Genomic DNA, 24,081 nt, shown 5'->3' on the forward strand with positions numbered 1-24,081 from the left:
AAGAGAGGGGGTGTAGGTCGACGTACTGGTGAATGTGAGTAAACATTCAGGTACAGACAGACAGACACACAGGTGGGTGTGTGCAGATACATACGTGTGGCACGCACGCATCCACCGCAAACAGGCATGTAAACATATAGGCATAAATACGGGCAGACACACACACACACACGTTAAGAGACATACGCATTATGTAGTTATGTCCTTGAGCTGCTCTTGTATATTGAAGCGGTAATCAGCAGTAGAAACAATAACAAAGTGCCCTTGTTTCGGTAAAAAGCTGAGGGATGGGGCTGGAGAAACGTAACCACCCTCAGATTAATAGAAAGAGCTATAGATACAAGGACTGACCATCCATGATATCAAAATGATAGTTTTAACCATGTTTTGAGGCTATGTAGTGTTTGTTTACATTTACTTTTTTTACAAACATTGGCGTAAAACAAGGTTATATTTTGGGTTCTGGTGGGGTACGACAGTTGATCTAAGCTGATGAGGCATTTATAAGTTAAATTCTTCAAGAATCAAATGGGCACATATCATTAATTTATACATTCAAACACTTGATGTAGCAACTGCTAATAAGCTGCTTTAATGTTCTGTGTTAGGTCATGTGTTATGCTTTGTGTGGACCCCAGGAAAAGCAGCTGGCACTTCAGCAACAGCTAATGGGATCCTAATAAAATACTATTCACACAGGCAGGTACACACACAGGGGCAGATACTCACGCACACAGGCATGCAAGAAGATGCAGACACATGCACATACACAAACATGCAAAGAAAAACACAATGACAGAATATTGATTTATAGTTCATTAGTTGATCACACACACCTGCCCTCGATGATGGTGATCACGTCGTTGACCTGAATCTGAAGCTTGTCGGCCTCTTCAAAGTCCTGCAGCGCGCACATGTCTGTTGGCATGGTCTGGTATGGACACACACATACGGACACAAACACCAAGTTTGAGTACATTTAACTAACACTGCACCCCAACAGTGTGGCACAAGGCATCAGAACGAAGTCATTTGGGCCCAAAATCTACATTGAAATCAGTTTTGAGTTTTTCCTCCACAAATCTTCCATTGACATCAGTTAAGCAAGAACACAAGTTAAGATTCTTCAGTTGGTAAGGCCCATGCAGTACAGTAGAAGATTCACTAGGTGGGGCTATATGTCCATTTAACACATTAAGGGCTCCAAAAATCCAACTTCATGTTGTCATTAAGTAATACAAATAAATAATGTAAATTAAATGACATTTTCTACAAAAAGGTTAAGTATTTGCGCTAGCACTGACATCTCAGGTTGTAAGCAGATTGATAAACTAGACTTGACGTTAGAACGCACAATTGTCGCTTATGAAGGTTGTGTATTCAACCTCAAACGTACACATTCAAAATAGACTCGGGCCAAATACACCCATGAAAACATGCACGAAGAAGACTAACACTGATGTAACACTGATGTAAACCACCCCCCCACACACACACACAGAGGTGTGCGTACCTCGAGCAGGAACTCCCTGAGGGCGACGAAGGTGGGCCTGTCGTCAGGTTTCTGGGCCCAGCACTGCAGCATGACGTTGTAGATGTCCTGGGGACAGTCCTCTGGCTTGGGCAGACGCTCACCCTCCTTGTCTATCTTGTGTAAGATCTGAAACACATACACAGACTTTAATACTTAAATTGAACCCACAATGAAACCTTGACGTAAAACCCCAAAATATTTGTATTTCTATTTTGTGTGTGTGTGAGAGTGATTGAGTGTCTGTGTTTGCTCTGTGTCTGTGTGTACCTGGCTACCGTTGAGGCCCAGCCAGGGCTCCTGTCCGTGGGTATACATCTCCCACAGCGTCACCCCGAACATCCAGGTGTCTGTGGCGTGGGAGAACGTCCGCGTCTTCAGGCTCTCCGGGGCACACCTGGAGGGGGAAGACACACACACACACACACACACACACACACACACACGTTAAGACCATGGATCAAAAAGGTGACGAGAAAGTGGAAAAAAACACACACTATGGCATCCATGCATAGCCACATCAGGGGCTCATTCCCCAGGGCACAAAGTTGTAGAATGTTCAGATAAAAATATGTTACTTAGAACAAACATGTCTCAAGCATGTAGAATAACAGAATCATGTAAGCTCTATTCATGGCATTTCTATCTGCAACGTCAGACAACGTTTGCCTACTGATTGTGGCCCTGATCACACCGACACACAAATACACACCAACCTTTCCTCCCCCGGTGGCAACACACACACTCCCTTTCCCACTGCACCGTCCCTCTCACCCAACCACCATCCCCTTTCCCCGTCCCACTCACCACGCGAACGGCACCTTGCGGTGCTCCTGCATGACGTAGTGCTCGTGGTTGTTGGGCAGCGCCCGCATCAGCCCGAAGTCGCCGATCTTCACCCTCTGGGCCGACGCCAGCAGGATGTTGCGGGCGGCCAGGTCGCGGTGGATGAAGCGCCGCTGCTCCAGGTAGGCCATGCCGCACGCCACCTGCACGGCGTACTGGCACAGCGTGTGGATGAGGACGGGGCCCTGTGGGCGGACGCAGCGCAGGCGCTCCAGGAGGGAGCCAAGCGGGGCTAGTTCAGTCACCTGGAGAAGGAGGGTGTGTTGTTAGTGCTGGGCTGGAACAAAAATGTAACGGCTGTGAGCTCCCAAGAGTTTAGAGCAGTGTTTCCCAAACCTCTTCTCGAGTACCTCCAGGTATTTGATGTATTCCAGAGCTACCACACCAAATTCAACTAATGAAAGGCTTGGTGACTAAATGAATCTGCTGCCAGTACGGCAATACATAAAATAAGTGGACCAGCTGGTGGTACTTTCAGAGAGGTTTGGGAAACCCTGCTTTAAAGGGAGTGGTGCTGCGGGGAGTGCCAGGGGAGGGGAAGGAGGTGACAACAATGTAACATTATTGGTTGACTCCAAACACAATGTACTCCACATCAATCCAAAATAATACTGAGGAAGTACAGGGGAGGTAAGTCGCTCTGGATAAGAGCGTCTGCTAAATGACTCAAATGTAAATGTAATGACGCAGAGATGAAAAGAACAGAGCGGAAACGTCAATCCTTATTTCAGTCCTCGGTCTCAATCACTTCTGCCATTGATATTACTTAAAGGGGCCACATGGACAGGAAGCAGTTTGTAAACTTGACACTGTCTGCGCTTAGGAACAGTATAGGTTTTGAGTGTAAGCTGGTGGTGCTGCTATTTAGGCATGTACACAAGCATGTACAAAGAGAAAAGCAAAGCAGCTGGAAAGATACGGCTCTGTGTCAGCTGTCATGGGCGAAGAAGGTGTATTTTGTATCGATGATCATATTGCAAATGTAATCTGATTTGTGGACTCAAATGACGTATTGAACATGTGTTGTGTGTGTCCGTCCGTACCATCTTCATGGGTTGTGTGAGCACCACCCCGTACAGCCTGATGAGGTTCTGGTGGTCCAGGGAGTGCATGGCGTTGACCTCGCAGATGAAGTCTTCCAACGCATCCGGCTGGCTCAGCATGTCCGTCTTCAGACACTTGACCGCTACGGTCAACTGGAGAGAAAGATTGGGGACCATGTTAGCAAAATGCTAAATCAAAATCCATAGTGAAAGTGATTGATAGCCAGTTGCACTTACTAACAGCCTGGCGGCCGCAGAACAGTCTTAAACCAGGAGACAATAGAGCACCAGGTTGCACTTCCTGAACAAGATTCTTTTTTACTTTATTGTTTGTTGTTCAAGTTGGCCTGACCTACATGCTAATCTAAATGCTGTTAAGGACAGTGGCAAGGTGCTGAAATCATCAGGTAAAATATCAGGTCAATTATGCTGTAGGATAAGAACCCGACGGGAACGGAGGTCCTACTACAGCATAACGTAGGAGATCAGCTGACCTTATTCCCAGCCACTGGTCTAGATGTTCATCTGGACCTCAAAGCCAGTTCCACAGCTTATTTTCATTCTTCCCCTCTAATCAGGGAGTGATTTAGATCTGGGACACCAGGTGGGTGCAATTAATTATCAGATAGAACAGAAAACAAGCAGGCTCCGGACCTCAGAGGGTAAGCTTTGAATACCCCTGTTCTATGGGCTCTGTGAAATGTTTTGTAAACTATTCCCTTGGATACTGATCTGTTGTGACTCTGCACCTGGCTTTACTGTTCCCATCTGGCCATGTTGCGGTCACTGCTGGAGAGTGTTTGGACAAGATTCTCTCTTCATCACGCCCTCGCTCCTTCCCTCCCTCAAGGTCAAATCTATAGGGGCTAGTGGTCAAGGGTTTGACCAGAACAGATGTTGGAAGGAAGGTGTTTTTGGTCATTTTACCCATGTTGTCATGGTTTGAACTTTGAACCCACTGATACTTTGTTTCCCAGGGTCATGAGGGACTTGTATATCCTCTTCCCTCTCTTCCTCTGTCTTTTTATCCTGATCCCGTACTGTGAAACTACTGTATACATCAAGCGTTCCAGAAGTGTTCCAGAAGCATGTGTGTTATTAGATGTGTCTAGATGGGACCCTGTTTTCTAAAGGGGGGCCTATAGGGGGTAAGATGCAGACCAATACCTCTCCCACTACCAGCCTTTCCCACAAACAGTACCGTACCCACACACTACACTCCCCAGTCCCTCTCACCACTTTCCCGGCGGGCGTGAACCACTCGCCCCTCTTGACCACCCCGAAGGAGCCGTCACCCAGCTTCTCAAAGAGAGCCAGGTCCTTCTCGCTGATCAGACAGGTGAGGGCCTGCTGCTGGGGGGGCTGGGACAGGGATAGAGGATTCCCCTCAACCCCCGGGGGCGGCGTTGGGGATAGCTTGCGGAAGGAGGAGGTGGGCGCCGCCTGCTGGATGTCCCCGCCGTCCGGACGCTTCCCACTGAACACCTGGAGAAAGAAGAGAGGGAATGAGGGGAGATGGTGTTAATACAAAATGAACAAAATATGTTCTCTACTTTTACTAAGTTCTGTAAATGAGTCTTTGGGTGCTGTAGCCCAGGAGTTATCTGACTGCTGTAAAAAAGACAGCCAGTACTTAGCAGTGAGAATAAGTTGTTCACCATTAAGATATACACTCACCGGCCAGTTTATTAGGTACACCACACAGTTCACGAAAATTGATTGCGCCTACAGACAGTGAGTCACGTGGCCGTGGCTTGCTATATAAAGCAGGCATTCAGTTACTGGTCGATTGAACGTTAGATTGGGCAAAATGAGTGACCTAAGAGACTTTGAGCGTGGTATGATCGTCGGTGCCAGGAGCACCGGATCCAGTATGTCAGAAACGGCTGGGCTTTTCACACGCATCAGTGTCTAGGGTTTACAGAGATTGGTGCGACAAACAGAAAACATCAGCGGCAGTCCTGTGGGTGAAAACAGCTCGTTGATGAGAGAGGTCGAAGGAGAATGGCAAGAATCGTGCAAGCTAACAGGTGGGCCGCAGTACAACAGTGGTGTACAGAATGGGCATCTCGGAACGCACAACTTGTCGATCCTTGTCACAGATGGGCTATTGCAGCAGACGATCACACCGGGTTCCACTCCTATCAGCTAAAAACAAGAAGAAGCAGCTCCAGTGGGCACGCGATCACCAACACTGGACAATTGAGGAGTGGAAAAACATAGCCTGGAACATGATAGCGAGTTCAGTTTACTTGAGTGGCCTGCGCAGTCCCCAGACCTCAACTCAATAGAGCATCTATTGGATGAGATGGAACGGGCTGTTCGCAGCATAAATGTACCGCTGTCCAATCTGCAGCAATTAGCTGAGGCCATCGAGTCGGCATGGACCAACATCCCTGTGGAACTTTTCCGACACATTGTAGAATTCCCTGAAGAATTCAGGCAGTTCTGGAGGCAAAGGGGTGTCCGACCCGGTACTAGATGTAACTAAAAAAAATTGTATATCCACATGGAACAGTTGCAAAAGATAAAGAGCAAGTTTAACTGAAGTGGCCAGCCAAGGTATTACTTTTTAAAAATTGTATTATTAAAGCATGGAGTCCCATTGAGAACAACTTATTTTTTTCAAAGCAGCCCTGCACTTTGACCTTAGTTGTACAGTATTCAAAGAAGGAGAGCAACATTGGTTGTCTGTGTGGAGGCAGGGTGGTAGGACCACAGCACCTAGTTGAGTTGAGATAGCATGTCTTTCAACTCTAACGGTCATTAAGCTATCTGCTGAGGCACTTTGTAAAGGGGAGACACTGGCTTGTGCTGTGTAGAGGGGGAAGTGGGCCTGATATTATCTTCCCTCTTTCCCCTCTTTCTGTATCTCTATCTCGATCCCCCCATCCCACCCGTCTCTCTCTCTCTCTCTCTCGTTTCTCCCTCTCCCCAGCCCCAGTGTGAAGGGTTATTCTCCTCCCCCCTCTTCCTCCCTCCCTCCCTCCCTCCCAGCCATTGAGTGTGTGCTGTAGCTGTAGGAGGTGTGTGTTGAGGAGAGCCAGGGCTCAATTATGTCCAGCGCCCCACGGTCGGCTCACTTGGCCAGGGGTGCCACAGCAGGGAGGGTGCAGAGTGATCCCTAGCCTGTTATCTTGATATGGGGATTGGTGAGGGCGGGAGGGGTGGAGGCAGAGGGGGGTACGCATATGCACACACACACACACACACACACACACACACACATCCTCTCAAACAATACTGCCACAAACATGCACAAACAGACAAATACTACACACAAACATGCATTAACATAAAAACACGAGCGTGCAAGCAAGACGCATGGATAAACTCAAACACAGACAAACATTAGTTAACACAGAATTAACAGACACACACGCACACACACACCAAATCCTCCCTTCCGTATTCCGCAAGAACTCCAGGATATTCCGTTATCTTTATGAGAGGAAGAAGGGAAATTAAACTTGTGTCAGTGAGTAGGAACTAAAATCAAGCCCCTTCCCTCAGTGTCTAAAGCTTTTCTCCATGCTCCTCAAGCTTTTTACAATGCCTCTTTGGCTTATTCCAGTTTTTCCTGTTGCTTTCTCTAGCCTATATCTGTGTTAAGTTTTGGGGTATTTTTTTTCTAAACGCACCATTATGATGATGTGGCAAGACACTTTTCTTCTTGAAATTCTAGATCTTGAAAACTTGACTGCTGACTGTATTAACGGTGGACTTTTCTTTTGTGGATTTTTCTTTTAAGGCAGAAAAACTGTTAACACAGATATTTAAGTTGGTCTTTGGAAGAAAAAAAGATGTCTCAGCCCGTAAAGCATCTCAGAGCAGGAGTGCTGATCTAGGATCAGGTCCCCCCTCTTATTTATTATCAGCTTAAAGGTAAAACTGTTCCTAGATCAGCACTCCTATGAATACAGGCCCTGGGGTATACTAATGGAGTAACCTTGAGTAAGGCTATTACAACTACTTATTGACCTCAATATGAACCCATACTGTACATGGGACTTCAATGTAAACAGTATGTTAGGTTGCTTTGTTTAGAGGGGCAAGACATACTGTTGATCAAGGCAAAAGGTGATCTGAGTGCAGACGGAGTTGGACATTACTGGCTGAGGGGATTTTTACAGCTCCACGTCTGTGGTGTGGTGTGTATATCAATAAGTCTGTTCTGCAGTCTGTATGTCTGTATCTGTGTTGAGTCTGGTGTTCTAAATAGGGGAAGGGACGTTTTTTTTAAATAGTGAAGATGGTAGACCAGCACACAACCCTAAACTGTACCCCAAACTGTCTGCTGAATAACCATACGCGCACACACACACGCGCACGCACACACACACACACTAACACCCTGAGCTCCCCCACACAAACACACAAGCACAGTCAGTGGCTGAGGAGGCAGATTACTTGGACCGGTGGTTGGTGCCAGAAGCGGAAAACAAACACGTGTAATTTTAGAAAGCTATCATCTCCTCAGCCTGGCTGCATTCTGGCTGGAGCGGCCAACACTGCAGTCTGCATCCTAGAGGCCTGCAGCTCCCAAATACTAAACCTCAGAGGGTGACATGGCAGTGAGTAAGTGTGTGTGTAATGTGGTTATTCAGCAGACAATTAGTGGTACAGTTCAGAGTTGTACTCCGTTATACATGCCCACTCAGGGGTCATATGCAAACTCAATTGACAGCGATAGAGCCAGCCAAGCTCTGTGTGTGTGTGTGTGTGGTGTGTGTGCGGGAGTGCACTGTATGTTTGTGAGCATACTAGAATCTGTCTGTCTCTATGCATTCTGTGTACACTGAGTGTACAACACATTAAGATCACCTGCTCTTTCCATGACAGAGAATGACCAGGTGAATCCAGGAGAAAGCTATGATCCCTTATTGATGTCACTTGAAGGGGAGGAGACAAGTTAAAGGATTTTTAAGCCTTGAGACAATTGAGACATGATTGTGTATGTGTGGCCTTCAGAGGGTGAATGGGCAAGACAAACTATTTAAGTGCCTTTGAACGTGGTATGGTAGTAGGTGCCAGGCACAGCGGTTGCAACGCTGCTGAGTTTTCATGCTCAACAGTTTCCCGTGTGTATCAAGAATGGTCCACCACCCAAAGGACATCCATCCAACTTGACACAACTGTGGGAAGCATTGGAGTCAACATGAGCCAGCATCCCTGTGGAATGCTTGACACCTTGTAGAGTCCATGCCCCGACGAATTGAGGATGTTCTGAGGGCAAAAATTACCAGATTTCAACCCACTTGAACACTTATGGGAGATTCTGGAGTGGCACCTGAGACAGCACTTTCCACCACCATCAACAAAACACCAAATAATGTAATTACTTGTGGGAAAATGGTGTCGCATCCCTCCAATAGAGTTCCAGACACTTGTAGAATCTACGCCAAGGTGCTTTGAAGTGTTTCTGGTGGCGCGTGGTGGCCCAACGTCCTATTAAGACACTTTGTTGGTGTTTCCTTTATTTTGGCAATTGCCTGTACATGTGCGCGCTCACACAAATGAACCTGACATCTAACCTCTCTATACACCTCCATTGTATACACAACTGCTCAGCTCAATTGAACTCAGTCTGTAAAACCAAGCTATGGGGACAGTGAATTCAGACCAAAGATAACACGACCTAATGTCCACAGGGAACAGAGATTGACAATGTGCGACAGGATGGATCAAGACACTGTACGAGACAGATCGTTTGTACTGTAGAGTGAGTGTACTGTATGTATTATATTTGTATGTAGGGTATCTGTATGTATGCATTTGTGTACCGTACCTTGCTCATCCAGGACTTCCGCTTGCACATGGCTTTCCTCCTCTTGACCGCCTCCCACAGCCGTCTCTGCCCTGTAGCGACACCCGCGAAAAACAGAGAGAAGAGAGACAGAGAGAGAGTGGGAGAAAGAGAGAAGAGAGAGAGAGACAGAGAGAGAGAGGGAGAAAGAGAGAGAGAGAGGAGAATGTCACTGACTATGTAGACCAAGAATCAGAAACTCCTTCTTCCAAAAACTACAGTAATATCACTATGCTATGTGATAGTGATAGTCATATTCAATTCAACATCATTCATTCATTCATTCATTAATGTATGGGCGCAGAGGGTTGTAAACCAAACATTGAGTCGCTCACTTAACAATCAGTGTTATGCTAATGCTTAACGCTCTGGACCTGTTCATATGCGAATATCCTATTCTATGTTGAACAAAAATATTAACGCAACATGTAAAGTGTTGGTCCCATGTTTCATGAGCTGAAATAAAAGATCCCAGAAATGTTCCATAGGCACAAAAATCTTATTTCTCTCATATTTGGGCACAAATTTGTTTACATCCCTGTTAGTGAGCATTTCTCCTTTGCCAAGATAATCCATCTACCTGACAGGCGTGGCATATCAAGAAGCTGATTAAACAGCATGATCATTACACAGGTGCACCTTGTGCTGGGGACAATAAAAGGCCACTCTAAAATGTGCAGTTTTGTCAAAACACAATGCCACAGATGTCTCAAGTTTTGAGGGAGCGTGCAATTGGCATACTGACTGCAGGAATGTCCACCAGAGCTGTTGCCAGATAATGTAATGTTCATTTCTCTACCATAAGCCACCTCCAAAATCGTTTTAGAGATTTTGGCAGTATGTCCAATCGGCCTCACAACCGCAGACCACGTTGCCCAGGACCTCCACATCCGGCTTCTTCACCTGCGGGGATCGTCTGAGACCAGCCAACCGGACAGCTGATGAAACTGAGGAGTATTTCTGTCTGTAATAAAACCCTTTTGTGGGGAAAAACTCATTCAGATTGGCTGGGCCTGGCTCCCCAGTGGGTGGGCCTTGCTCCCAAGTGGGTGGACCTATGACTGCGCCCCTGCCCAGTCATGTGAAATGCACAGATTAGGGTCTAATGAATTTATTTCAATTGATTGATTTCCCTATATGAACTAACTCTGTAAAATAATTGAAATTGTTGCATGTTGCGTTTTTTATTTTTGTTCTGTATACTTCAGAGTCGGCAAACCCTCTTCCTGGAAAGCTACTGGCAATGCAAGCTTTTGCTTCAACCCTGTTGTGCTGTAACTCCTTTGATTCAGCTAATCAAGGTCCTGGTGAGCAGCTAATTAGTAGAATCAGGCTAGATTAGGGTTGTTGCAAAAGCTTCCAGAAGGGGTAGCCCTCTCAGAGGATAGTTGGGCACCACTGCTGTACTTGATACGTAAGAAAAGCATGCTCTGGGACTGCACTGTTCTGTACTGTTCAGTCCCTCCAGGATTCCACAGCGTTTTTCTGTGATAGTAGCGGGCAAAACTGCTTGATTTAGATGCAGCACTTCTGACATTTTGCATTGCAATTTGAGATGATTTTGTTCAAGTTATTTAAAAAAATGTGCTGACGGGGGAAAGGTTTTGTTGACGTGTGGCTTGATTTAATAATTTTATGCAGTAAAAATGCTGTGATTGGTTAAAATGTTTGTAGTGCAGTGATCACAGTTTTATTCGGTAATATTATAAAATATATTTGATTGATTGGGTATGTATTTCTAAGTGGTATCCTAGTATGGATATTGGAATGTAGCCAACGTACACTGTGTGTACCAAATATTAGGAACACCTTCCTAATATTGAGTTGCGCACCACCCACCCACCCTTGACTCCAATGCTTCCCACGGTCAAGTTGGCTGTATGTCCTTTAAGTGGTGGACCATTCTTGATACACATGGGAAACTGTTGAGTGTGAAAAACCCAGCAGCTTTGCAGTTCTTGACACAAACCAGTGCGCCTGGCACCTACTACCATACCCCGTTCAAAGGCACTTAAATATTTTGTCTCACCCCTTCACCCTCTGAATGGCACACATACACAATCCATGTCTCAATTGCCTCAAGGCTTAAAAATCTTTATTTAACCTGACAACAATTTAACAAGTGACAACAATAAGCTACTGTTGTATCAACATGTTTTGACCATGACAGTTTCCAATCCAGGGTTACTCCAAGCAGTTTAGTCACCTCAATTTGCTCAATTTCCACATTATTTATTACAAGATTTAGTTGAGGTTTAGGGTTTAGTGAATAATTTGTCCCAAATTCAATACTTTTAGTTTTTGAAATATTTAGGTCTAACTTATTCCTTACCACCCATTCTGAAACTAACTGCAGCTCTTTGTTAAGTGTTGCAGTGATTTCACTCGCTGTAGTAGGTGATGTTTTGTATACTCAGTGTATACATTTTTGGAAATTACATTTGCAAGGTTTACGCTTTATATTTTTTATAATTACCGGTTAAATGTGAAATATGAAAAGATATTAGGGGCATTCGTGTTGGAAAGAAAATACTTTATTGATATTCTGTTTCACTTCCAAGTTTGCGTAACTCCAGGACAAAAGAGAGTGGAATCTAGCCTAACAGAATACAGTTAGTATAACTACAGTGAGCTTAGTGGATGTGCTGGAAATCAGGGGTAAATTAAGAAAGGATGTGGTGGGAGCCGACATAAGGGAAATACATCCTGTTTATCATTGCTCCACAGAGAGACAAGGAGTGAGGGAGAGAAAAGCAGGTGTTTCTCCAGGCTTGTGAATAGCCAAACTTAAATCAATGTTCTAATTTCTACCAGCATGTTACCTATGCAATTATAGGCGAAGAAACTCTAGATCACCTGCACTCCACAAACGGAGACACATACAAAGCTCTCCCTTGCCCTCCATTTGGCAAATCTGATCATAACTCTATCCTCCTGATTCCTGTTTAGAAGCAAAAACTCAAACAGGAAGTACCAATACGGAAGTGGTCCGATGAAGCAGATGCTAAGCTGCAGGACTGTTTCGCTACCACAGAATGGAATATGTACCGGGATTCACCCAATGGCAATGAGGAGTTTACCACATCAGTCACCAGCTTCATTAATAAGTGCATCGACGACGTCGTCCTCACAGTGACCGTACGTACACATCCCAACCAGAAGCCATGGATTACAGGCAACATCCGCACTGAGCTAAAGGCTAGAGCTGCCACTTTCAAGGAGCAAGACACTAATCCGGATGCTTATAAGAAATCCCGCTCTGCCCTCCGACGAACCATTAAACAGACAAAGCTTCAATACAGGACCTAGATCGAATCCTACTACACCGGCTCTGACGCTCGTCGGACGTGGCAGGGCTTGCAAACTATTATGGATTACAAAGGGAAACCCAGCCACGAGCTGTCCAGTGACACAAGCCTACCAGACGAGCTAAGGGGCTAGCAACACTGAACCATGAACCACCAGCTGTTCCGGACGCTCTTTGTAGCCAATGTGAGTAACACCTTTAAACAGGTTAACATTCACAAGGCCGGACGGATTACCAGGACGCGTACTCAGAGCATGCGCTGACCAGCTGGCAAGTGTCCTCACTGACATTTTCAACCTCTACCTGACCCAGTCTCTAATACCTACATGTTTCAAGCAGGCCACCATAGTCCCTGTGCCCAAGAACGCCAAGGTAATCAGTATAAATGACTATTGCCCCGTAGCACTCACATCTGGTTAACATTCACAGTGACCGTACGTGGGGGGCCAGACGGATTACCAGGACGTGTACTCCGAGCATGTGCTGACCAACTGGCAAGTGTCTTCACTGACATTTTCAACATGTCCCTGACTGAGTCTGTAATACCAACATGTTTCAAGCAGACCACCACAGTCCCCGTGCCCAAGGACTCTAAGATAACCTGCCTAAATGACTACCGACCCATAGCACTGACGTCTGTAGCCATGAAGTGCTTTGAAAGGCTGGTCATGGCTCACATCAACAGCATTATTCCAGAAACCCTAGACCCACTCCAATTTGCATACCGCCCCAACAGATCCACAGATGATGCAATCTCTATTGCACTCCACACTGCCCTTTCCCACCTGGACAAAAGGAACACCTACGTGAGAATGCTATTCATTGACTACAGCTCAGCATTCAACACCATAGTGCCCTCTAAGCTCATCACTAAGCTAAGGATCCTGGGACTAAACACCTCCCTCTGCAACTGGATCCTGGACTTCCTGACGGGCTGCCCCCAGGTAGTAAGGGTAGGTAACAACACATCTGCCACACTGATCCTCAACACGGGGGCCCCTCAGGGGTGCGTGCTCAGTCCCCTCCTGTACTCTCTGTTCACCCATGACTGCATGGCCAGGCACGACTCCAACACCATCATTAAGTTTGCCGACGACACAACAGTGGTAGGCCTGATCACCGACAACGATGAGACAGCCTATAGGGAGGAGGTCAGAGATCTGGCCGTGTGGTGCCAGGACAACAACCTCTCCCTCAACGTGACCAAGACAAAGGAGATGATTGTGGACTACAGGAAAAAAAAGAGGACTGAGCACGCCCCCATTCTCATCGACGGGGCTGTAGTGGAACAGGTTGAGAGCTTCAAGTTCCTTGGTGTCCACATCACCAACGAACTATCATGGTCCAAACACACTAAGACAGTCGTGAAGAGGGCACGACAAAGCCTATTCCCCCTCAGGAGACTAAAAAGATTTGGCATGGGTCCTCAGATCCTCAAAGAATTATACAGCTGCACCATCGAGAGCATCCTGACTCTTTGCATCACCGCCTGGTATGGCAACTGCTTGGCCTCCGACCGCAAGGCACTACAGAGGGTAGTGCGTACGCCCAGTACATCACTGGGGCAAAGCTTCCTGCCATCCAGGACCTCTATACCAGGCGGTGTCAGAGGAAGGCCCTCAAAATTGTCAAAGACTCCAGCCACCCTAGTCATAGACTGTTCTCTCTGCTACCGCACGGCAAGCGGTACCGGAGTGCCAAGTCTAGGTCCAAAAGACTTCTCAACAGCTTCTACCCCCAAGCCATAAGACTCCTGAACAGCTAATCATGGCTACCCAGACTATTTGCACTGCCCCCCCACCCCATCCTTTTTACGCTGCTGCTACTCTGTTAAGTATTTATGCATAGTCACTTTAACTCTACCCACATGTACATATTACCTCAACTACCTCAACTAGCCGGTGCCCCCGCACATTGACTCTGCAACGGTACCCCCCTGTATATATAGCCTCCCTACTGTCACTTTATTTTACTTCTGCTCTTTTTTTCTCAACACTTTTTTTGTTGTTGTTGTTTTATTTTTACTTTTTTGTTTAAAATAAATGCACTGTTGGTTAAGGGCTGTAAGTAAGCATTTCACTGTAATGTCTGCACCTGTTGTATTCGGCGCATGTGACCAATAAAATGTGATTTGATTTGATTTGATCTGTAGCCATGAAATGTTTTGAAAGGCTGGTCATGGCGCACATCAACACAATCATCACAGATACCATGGACTCACTCCAATTTGCATACCGCCCCAACAGATCCACAGATGACGCAATCTCTATTGCACTCCACACTGCCCTTTCCCACCTGGACAAAACGAACACCTATGAAAGAAGGCTGTTCATTGACTACAGCTCAGCGTTCAACACAATAGTGCCCTCCAAGCTCATCGCTAAGCTAAGGACCATAGGATTAAACACCTCCTACTGCAACTGGATTCTGGACTTCCCGGTGGGTCGCCCCCCTGTGGTGAGGGTAGGCAACAACACATCCGCCACGCTGACCCTCAACACAGGAGTCCCTCAGGGGTGCGTGCGTAGTCCCCTCTACTCCCTGTTCACCCATGACTGCAACACAATCATTAAGTTTGCAGACGACACGACGGTGGTAGGCCTGATCACTGACTGATGAGACAGCCTATAGGGAGGTCAGAGACCTGGCAGTGTTGTGCCTGGATAACAACCTCAACGTCAGCAAGAAACAGGAAACAGAGGGCCGAGCACACCCCCCATCCACAGGGCTGTAGTGGAGCAGGTCGAGAGCTTCAATTTCCTTGGTGTCCACATCACTAAGGAATTATCATGGTCCACACACACCAACAGACGTGAAGGAGCCTGAAAATATTCGGCATGGTCTTCAGATCCTCAAACAGTTCTACAGCTGCACCACTGAGAGCATCTTGACTGGCTGCATCACTGCTGCTTGGCGAATGCTTGGCATTCGACTGCAAGGCGCTACAGAGGGTAGTGCGTATGGCCCAGTACATCAATGGGGCCGAGCTCCCTGCCATCCAGGACCTCTATACCAGGCGGTGTCAGAGGAAGGCCCTAAAAATGGTTAAAGACTCCAGCCACCCAAGTCATTGATTGTTCCTCTCTCCTACCGCACGGCAAGCGGTACCGATGCATTAAGTCTGGAACCAACAGGACCCTGAACAGCTTCTACCCCCAAGCCATAAGACTGCTAAATAGTTAACCAATAGCTACCCGGACCATCTGCATCGAACGTTTTGGCACTAACTCTTTTGACTCTTCAGATACGCTGCCGTTACTGTTTATTATCTAGCCTGTTGCCTAGTCACTCTATCCCTACCTATATGTATACTACATGACCAAAAGTATGTGGACACCTACTTGTCGAGCATCTCATTCCAAAATCATGGGCATTGATATGGAGTTGATCCCCACTTTGCTGCTATAACAGCCTCCACTCTTCTGGTAAGGCTTTCCACTAGATGTTGGAACATTGCTGCGGGGACTTGCTTCCATTCAGCCACAAGAACATTAGTGAGGTCGGGCACTGATATTGGGCGATTAGGCCTGGCTCGCAGTCGACGTTCCAATTCATCCCAAAGGTGTTTGATGGGGTTGAGGTCAGGGCTCTGAGCAGGCCAGTCAAGTTCTTTCACACCAATGTCGACAAACCATATCTTTATGGACCTAGCTTTGTGCACGGGGGCATTGTCAGGCTGAAACAGGAAAGGGCCTTCCCCAAACTGTTGCCACCAAGTTGGAAGCACAGAATCGTCTAGAATGTCATTGTATGCTGTAGCGTTAAGATTTCCCTTCACTGGAACTAAAGGGCCTAGCCCGAACCATGGAAAAACACCCCAGACCATTAATTCCTCCTCCACCAAACTTTACAGTTGGCACTATGCAGTGGGGCAAGTAGCGTTCTCCTGGCATCCGCCAAACCCAGATTCGTCCGTCGGACTGCCAGATGGTGAAGCGTGATTCATCACTCCAGAGAACGCATTTACACTGCTCCAGAGTCCAATGGCGGCAAGCTTTACACCACTCCAGCCAACGCTTGGCATTGCGACCGACGAACAGTTCTTGTGCTGACGTTGCTTCCAGAGTTTGAAACTCAGTAGTTTGGCTTTCGCCAGGCATTACTGGAACCATGTCGTCCAAAAGGTTATACTTTTGAATAATCTGTCCAAAGAACGTTCTTCCAAGAGTCTTGATGATCATCCAGGTGCTTTTTGGCAAACTTGAGTCAACTTTTTGGACGAGATGGGTCCTATTATGCCTGGCAAAAGCCAAACTCTGCATTCCACAGTAAGATCATCATACCAAAGGTCAAGCATGGTGGTGGTGGTGTGATGGTTTGGGGATGCTTTGCTGCCTCAGGACCTGGACGACTTGCCTTAATAGAAGGAACCATGAATTCTGCTCTGTATCAGATAATTCTACAGGAGAATGTCAGACCATCCGTCTGTGAGCTGAAGCTGAAGCGCAGCTGGGTCATGCAGCAAGACAATGATCCAAAACACACAATCAAGTCTAAATGAAAATTGCTAAAGTTTTGGAATGGCCTAGTCAAAGTCCAGACCTAATCCCAATTGAGATGTTGTGGCAGGACTTGAAACGAGCAGTTCATGCTTGAAAACCCACACATCACTGAGTTAAAGCAGTTCTGCATGGAAGAGTGGGCCAAAATTCCTCCACAGCGACGTGAGAGACTGATCAACAACTACAGGAAGCATTTGGTTGGAGTCATTGCAGCTAAAGGTGGCACAACCAGTTATTGAGTGTAAGGGGGCAATTTCTTTTTCACACAGGGGAATTGGGTGTTGCATAACTTTGTTTATGAAATAAATCAAATAAATATGTAATTTTTGTGTTATTTGTTCACTTTATCTAATATTAGGTTTTGGTTGAAGATCTGATAACATTCAGTATCACGAATATGCAAAAGTAGAGAAAATGAGAAAGGGGGCAAATACTTTTTCATAGCACTGTCCACACACACAAATAGTGCAAGAATGCACTTGGACAAAGATGCACAGCATGAACGCACACCGCACACACCACCCCACACACACACACTCCATCCCCACTATAAAAACTCACCGGGTCGCCCCATTCCGATCTTCTCCAGGTCCTCGTTCTTGACGTAGTCGAAGTGGGAGAGTCGCGTCACGTTGAGGTCGTCGCGGATACGGAGGAAGTACTGCTGCAGCTGCACCTCCATCAGCAGCTCCAGGAGCCATTCTGTGCCCTCCTCCGACTGCATATTACTGCCCAGCTTCTGGATAACACACAGAAAAATAGAGGAGAAACTGGGTTTAAACATTGAGCCATTCTGTGCCCTCCTCGCACGCACACATTATCTGTAAAAAAAAAACACTAAAACCTAACGGAAAAACTGAAGACTACACAACCTCTTCACAGTCATAGACACAGATAAAGCAATTTAGCACACCAGTCGTCCCCCCCCCCCCAAGAATACACTAGCACTGTCATAGATCGGTAGGCAGACATCAGTACACAGACACAGGAGAAGAGACCGTGCAAAGCATATCTGGTGTCCAGTTGATACACAACAGGCTCCATCTACTGTGCACTGCTCATCAGATCGGACCACATTGGAATGTAGGACATTACATCCCTCAAAAGGCCCAGTCAATCTTTCCAAACAGACAATCTATCCGCATATCCAATCTATCCACATATCCAATCTATCCACATTCCAATCTATCCACATATCCAATCTATCCACATTCCAATCTATCCAAATATCCAATCTATCCACATATCCAATCTATCCACATGTCCAATCTATCCACATATCCAATCTATCCAAACAGACAATCTATCCACATATCCAATCTATCCAAACAGACAATCTATCCACATGTCCAATCTATCCACATATCCAATCTATCCAAACAGACAATCTATCCACATATCCAATCTATCCAAACAGACAATCTATCCACATAGCCAATCTATCCACATAGCCAATCTATCCACATATCCAATCTATCCAAACAGACAATCTATCCACATAGCCAATCTATCCAAACAGACAATCTATCCACATAGCCAATCTATCCACATAGCCAATCTATCCACACAGACAATCTATCCACATAGCCAATCTATCCACACAGACAATCTATCCACATAGCCAATCTATCCACATAGCCAATCTATCCACATAGCCAATCTATCCACATGTCCAATCTATCCACATATACAATCTATCCAAACAGACAATCTATCCAAACAGACAATCTATCCAAACAGACAATCTATCCACATATCAATTGATGCCCTTTTCCTCATTCTCAAACATACCTTGCATAGAAGTGCTGTATGAAGAGCTGTATGAAGAGCTGTATGACGAGCTGAATGAAGAGCTGTATGAAGCGCTGTATGAAGAGCTGAATGAAGAGCTGTATGAAGAGCTGAATGAAGAGCTGTATGAAGAGCTGTATGAAGCGCTGTATGAAGAGCTGTATGACGAGCTGAATGAAGAGCTGTATGAAGCGCTGTATGAAGAGCTGAATGAAGAGCTGTATGAAGAGCTGTATGAAGCGCTGTATGAAGAGCTGAATGAAGCGCTGTATGAAGAGCTGTATGAAGTGCTGTATGAAGAGCTGTATGACGAGCTGAATGAAGAGCTGTATGAAGAGCTGTATGAAGAGCTGTATGACGAGCTGAATGAAGAGCTGTATGAAGTGCTGTATGAAGAGCTGTATGACGAGCTGTATGACAAGCTGAATGAAGAGCTGTATGAAGAGCTGTATGAAGAGCTGTATGATCTTGGTTGATAGCCTACACATCGACTTCTGTGCTGAGTTGTTTATGTGGCGAAAGCGGTCAAATGAAACTGACAAACAAATGTCATCAGGATGCCAAGAGTTCTTTTGACTTCTGTCAAACATGTCCGGATGCTCTCCTCTCTAACTGACTTGGAGCGTTTGTCGGATACCAGGTGCTTTCAATTATCCACCTATCTAGTCCTGATAGAGATCAGAGGGGGAGAGAAGAAAAGGACTGAAGTACACAGACAGAGCCTCAAACTGAGACGATAGTGAGGGGGAAAGAGAGAGAGAGAGGGAGATGTTTTATGTGATTGGCTGCTGAATTTTTCTATTGATGGAAGAGCAGCAACTACTAGTACCTCAGATACGAAAGAGGGGCCCCTGTAAGAGGGTTTTGTCTAGAAGGGATACTCCTTTTGTCAAAATTGACTTTTTGCAGGAGGTTTAAGATAACCTAATTCTCCTAAACTACTGTGTAAGTTAAGGTTAGGAGAATTAGGTTAAGGTTAGGAGAATTAGGTTAAGGTTAGGAAAAGGGTTAGCTAAAATTGAGAAAAAATATATCTGCTTTTGACAAAAGCTGTATCCCATCTAGACATGACCCCATAAGAAGACAAACAAGGGGTCACCTGAGTGTCAGGAAGTCTTTAAGTGCCTCAGTGAGCGCCTCATAAGTGTGGTGTGGTGTGGTGTGTGTGTGTGTGTGTGTGTGTGTGTGTGTGTGTGTGTGTGTGTGTGTGTAGTCTGTCACGCAAGACAGTCTAATGCAGAAAAACTGACATCATGCTACAGTAGATCCTGTGCTATGCTGTTTAAACTTCTAATGCTGCCTAATGCTATGTGAAAAGGCTGGAAGTTTCCTGAAAGACAAGTTCACAACTCCATGATGTCACATGCATTGTTAGCATCTGATTGGTTTCCCAAAAACTGATAAAAGAAATTGCTAATCTCACGAGCATATATGAATCCAACTTCCCTAGCTTTGCAGTTAAGATCTCCAAAACGAACCAAAAAAATTAGACATTGCAAAATGGTGCAGTCTTGTATGATGTGACCCAGGTTTTTAAGTTCTCTGTCATTTAGGTAAGAGGACTCAAAACCAGTCTTTTGTGACTGATGGGATTCCTGTATGGACCAAGGCAGGCTCATAGGTTATTAAGGAGCCAAGGTTGTCATGGCTTCCTCTTACCCAGTTCAACTGTTAATGGGTTTGGGTTTGAGACTGGAGTGTCGCTTCCTTTAGTTTCATAGTTCAAATTAGTCTACGATTAGTCAGTCAAGCAGACAATAAAGTACAATCTCAATTCATAATTTTTGCAGACACACACGTGATAGTGCACCCACAAATGTGCACACATAGATCTTTAAGTCCAAAAACCTTTCACTAACTAGCAAGACATAGACCCATCGCCTATCACTCAAATGAGTGACATGAGAAGAGATGACTTCTATTTTGATTCAAACGTGACACAAGTTCAGATTCAAAATGGTTACGGCAGATGTTTGCATCCTGATACGAATCCACTACAACTAGGTCACATGCCGTAATATTCCTGTCTCAATATTCCAAGCAGCACTTTGGAATTTCACAGCTCTTAGTGGTCTGGCAACTGGGCTTCGTCTACTTCTACAACCCCCAAGTAGAAAGCAGTGGGCTCAACTGACTCACCCATGCTCAGTCTAAAGGTTATCCGTCTCATTTAAGGGGAAACACTCAACATAAAATCTAGCGAATTCGTGAAGCAAATGACCACAACCTCAAATTTATTTTTGGCTTAATTCCACTCATTAAAAAAATGACCTCAGACAGTAGGTTAAGGTCAGTCGTCTACTGAATTAGCATTGCAGCAATAGTGCAAAACAGTGGAGCTCTAGAGAGCTACAGGGTGTGCAAGCTTTTGTTCCAGCTCAGCGCAGAGCTGATTTGATACCTTCATTCGCTGAATCAGGTGTTTGAAGAAAAGCCACTATGCTAAGCTGTATCTTGGAAAACGGAAAAAGCAATGGTTGAGAATTGCTCTACAAGGTACTTTATCCCTGCATTAACTTCTGTTAAATCTTCATTTGGGTGGCGATGCTGAAACTTCCCTGCTTAGCTGTTGACACCAAACTGTCGCCTCTCGTGGCGGTGCCTAAGACGTGAGTCGACATCACTTCACATCACAGGCTTGTCAGAGCTGATACCTAAAGAGGTTAAATGTCGGCGTTGAAACCTTCAAACAATCTTAGCATCTGTCCAGTCTACCCTTTAGCCAACATGAGAACAAGCAGGAGTCCACAAAAAAAAGAAAATTCAGAGGGGGGGGGGGGGGGGGGGGGGTTGGGGGGGCAGGGGGGCTGTTGGGGCTCCAGACTAACATTTTCCCCTGGTACCACTAACCTTTTCAGTTTTTTCACGGCGCCAGGCAATAGAAAGAATTAGTAGGCCTAATCATTTTCTGTCATTCACAGTGCTTCATTAAAAAGTGTAATAGACTACTGAGATGGTATTCAAGAAATACATTTTCATCTAACAAGTTTAAGCAGGAATGCATGATTCAAGATAGTTTGATGTACAACCTAATCCAGTTTTTGTCATGAACTTTGGGTTGGCAATTAGGCTTTTGTTATATCTCAAATTCAAAACACATTAGCTGGATTGCTAACTAAATAGAATACCCACTGGTATAAGCTATGTATTAATCTAACAGTAAATGTAATGTCCTAAAAAAAACTTTGCAATCTAGCATACTACCCAATGAGGCCCATCCACTCGCAATGGCCAACGTGCATTTCACATGCTCCGTATCTCAAAGCCATATCAAATATATCAGTGTTTTCCCACAATTGGATTTTGAAATGTTATACAATCAGGACACTTATTTTTTCTCCCAGAGCGCAGTGGGAGGCAGTGAGAGCGGCTCGCTCATCATAGCAGCAGGCCCCAGCGAAACAGGCAGAGCATCAGACTCAGGGCAGAAGTGTTCATTCCAGGAACCATGAGGATAATGCACTTTACTGTTTGACCAAATCATGTTATTAGCCTCCTAAAAATAGGACGTTTTGAGTGAGGTGACTATGTAGAATGTGCAGATCACACCAATGCGACCAATAAAAAATGTCAGTCGCACAGCCAAGTCAAAGGGTCGCAAAATGCCACTAAATGGTCTCAGTCTTGAGCCCTGGTAGTAAGTTTCCACTAACCTTTTTGGAGCAAGGCAGTTGGCGGTAGAAAGATAAATATTGACGTTGTGTACACGGATTTGGTGCTTGGGAGGCGCGAGGGGCGGAAGCTGGATGCGGTGTTCTGCTGCTAGGTGTCACTTGTCACGGGGCGGTGGGGAATGCTGGCCAACAGAAAAGGCTGCATCTCAATGGTCTAAAGAGTCTTTCTCTGCTCGTCTCCTTCCCTTGACCTGCAGTGTCTGGTCTGAAAAAACTGGTCAGGTGTCTCTGTTACCTTTCTTTCATCTGCACTGTCTGGTCTGAAACAATTGGAATGGAAGGGCAGTAAAATGAAGAATCCACCACAAGTTTTCAAAATGCTGTCTTTTCCTTGAGGATTGAGCTCACTAACTTTCACCTCCAAGTGGAGGGAGAACTGGAGGGAGGGTTTGTAGTAATGGAATGGGGTGGGAAGAGCTACAAGAAGTCCCTGGTGAAAAATGCTTCTGGCCTGAACTCATTCCCCTTGGCGGAATGAAGAAATGCAAAAGGTCCTGGACTGCTCTCAAGACATGCTGCGCAAATACCCTCCCTGTAGTCTCTACAAGTAAGCCCGAAGGTATTTGTCTCACAGAGTTCCTGAGTCAAAATCAAAAATAGACAAAGCCAGGCAAAAGCAAGCAGTGCTTTCCTCAACTGGATCCGTGGAAGCCTACTGCGACCACTTGTATAACTGTTAGCCTTAAAGTCAAAGTGTTTCAAGAATGAATCGTCGAGACAGACTGTTTTAGGGTGTCTAGACTTGTACACTACATGACCAAAAGTATATGGACACCTGCTCTTCAAAACATCTCATTCCAAAATCATTGGCATTAATATGGAGTTGGTCCCCCCTTTGCTGCTATAACAGCCTCCACTCTTCCGGGAAGGCTTTCCACTAGATGTTGTAATGTTGGGCGATTAGGCCTGGCTGGCAGTTGGCATTACAATTCATCCCAAAGGTGTTCAATGGGGTTGAGGTTAGGGCTCTGTGCAGGCCAGTCAAGTTCTTCCACACCAATCTCAACAAATAATTTCTGAATGGACCTCGCTTTGTGCACGGGGGCATTGTCATGCTGAAACAGGAAAGGGCCTTCCCCAAACTGTTGACACAAAGTTGGAAGCACATAATCGTCTAGAATGTCATTGTATGCTGTAGTGTTAAGATGTCCCTTCACTGGAACTAAGGAGCCTGAACCATGAAAAACAGCCCCAGACCATTATTCCTCCTCCACCAAACTTTACAGAACTATGCAGTCGGGCAGGTAGCGTTCTCCTGGGATCCGCCAAACCCAGATTCGTCCTTCGGACTGCCAGATTGTGAAGCAACGGGTGTGGCTGAAATAGCCGAATCCACTAATTTGAAGGGGTGTCCACATACATTTGTATATATAGTGTATTTATTAGTGTGTTTAGTAGAATACATTTAGTGGGTAGACTGTGTTAGTATGTCGTCCTAAGCTCAAGAAGAGCAAGTACAGCTGTTGTGGTGAGGTTTTGTCAAGCCAGAGAAAATGATTAAGCAAGTATTTTCGAAATGGGCCAAATGGGCCTCATCATTGCAGTTCATAACTGGGTGAAGGCATGTAGCAGTGGCCTCGC

At 45.6% G+C, this 24,081-nt stretch overlaps 1 protein-coding gene across 1 annotated transcript in view; it reads right to left on the minus strand.

The window, feature by feature from the left end:
- Positions 1–24,081, minus strand: part of LOC311150840 (activated CDC42 kinase 1-like) — an 83,526-nt gene that overhangs the window by 15,221 nt on the left and 44,224 nt on the right. The window contains exons 2-9 of the mRNA XM_084188388.1: positions 17,597–17,774; positions 9,209–9,279; positions 4,657–4,905; positions 3,421–3,573; positions 2,339–2,622; positions 1,802–1,928; positions 1,514–1,660; positions 837–931 (exon numbers count right to left, since the gene is read on the minus strand). Coding sequence (XP_084044514.1) covers positions 837–931; positions 1,514–1,660; positions 1,802–1,928; positions 2,339–2,622; positions 3,421–3,573; positions 4,657–4,905; positions 9,209–9,279; positions 17,597–17,774 — 1,304 coding nt within the window. The remainder of the gene's footprint in view (positions 1–836; positions 932–1,513; positions 1,661–1,801; positions 1,929–2,338; positions 2,623–3,420; positions 3,574–4,656; positions 4,906–9,208; positions 9,280–17,596; positions 17,775–24,081) is intronic.

Source organism: Coregonus lavaretus (assembly GCF_964263955.1).
Source record: "Coregonus lavaretus genome assembly, chromosome: 23".
NCBI lineage: Eukaryota > Metazoa > Chordata > Actinopteri > Salmoniformes > Salmonidae > Coregonus > Coregonus lavaretus.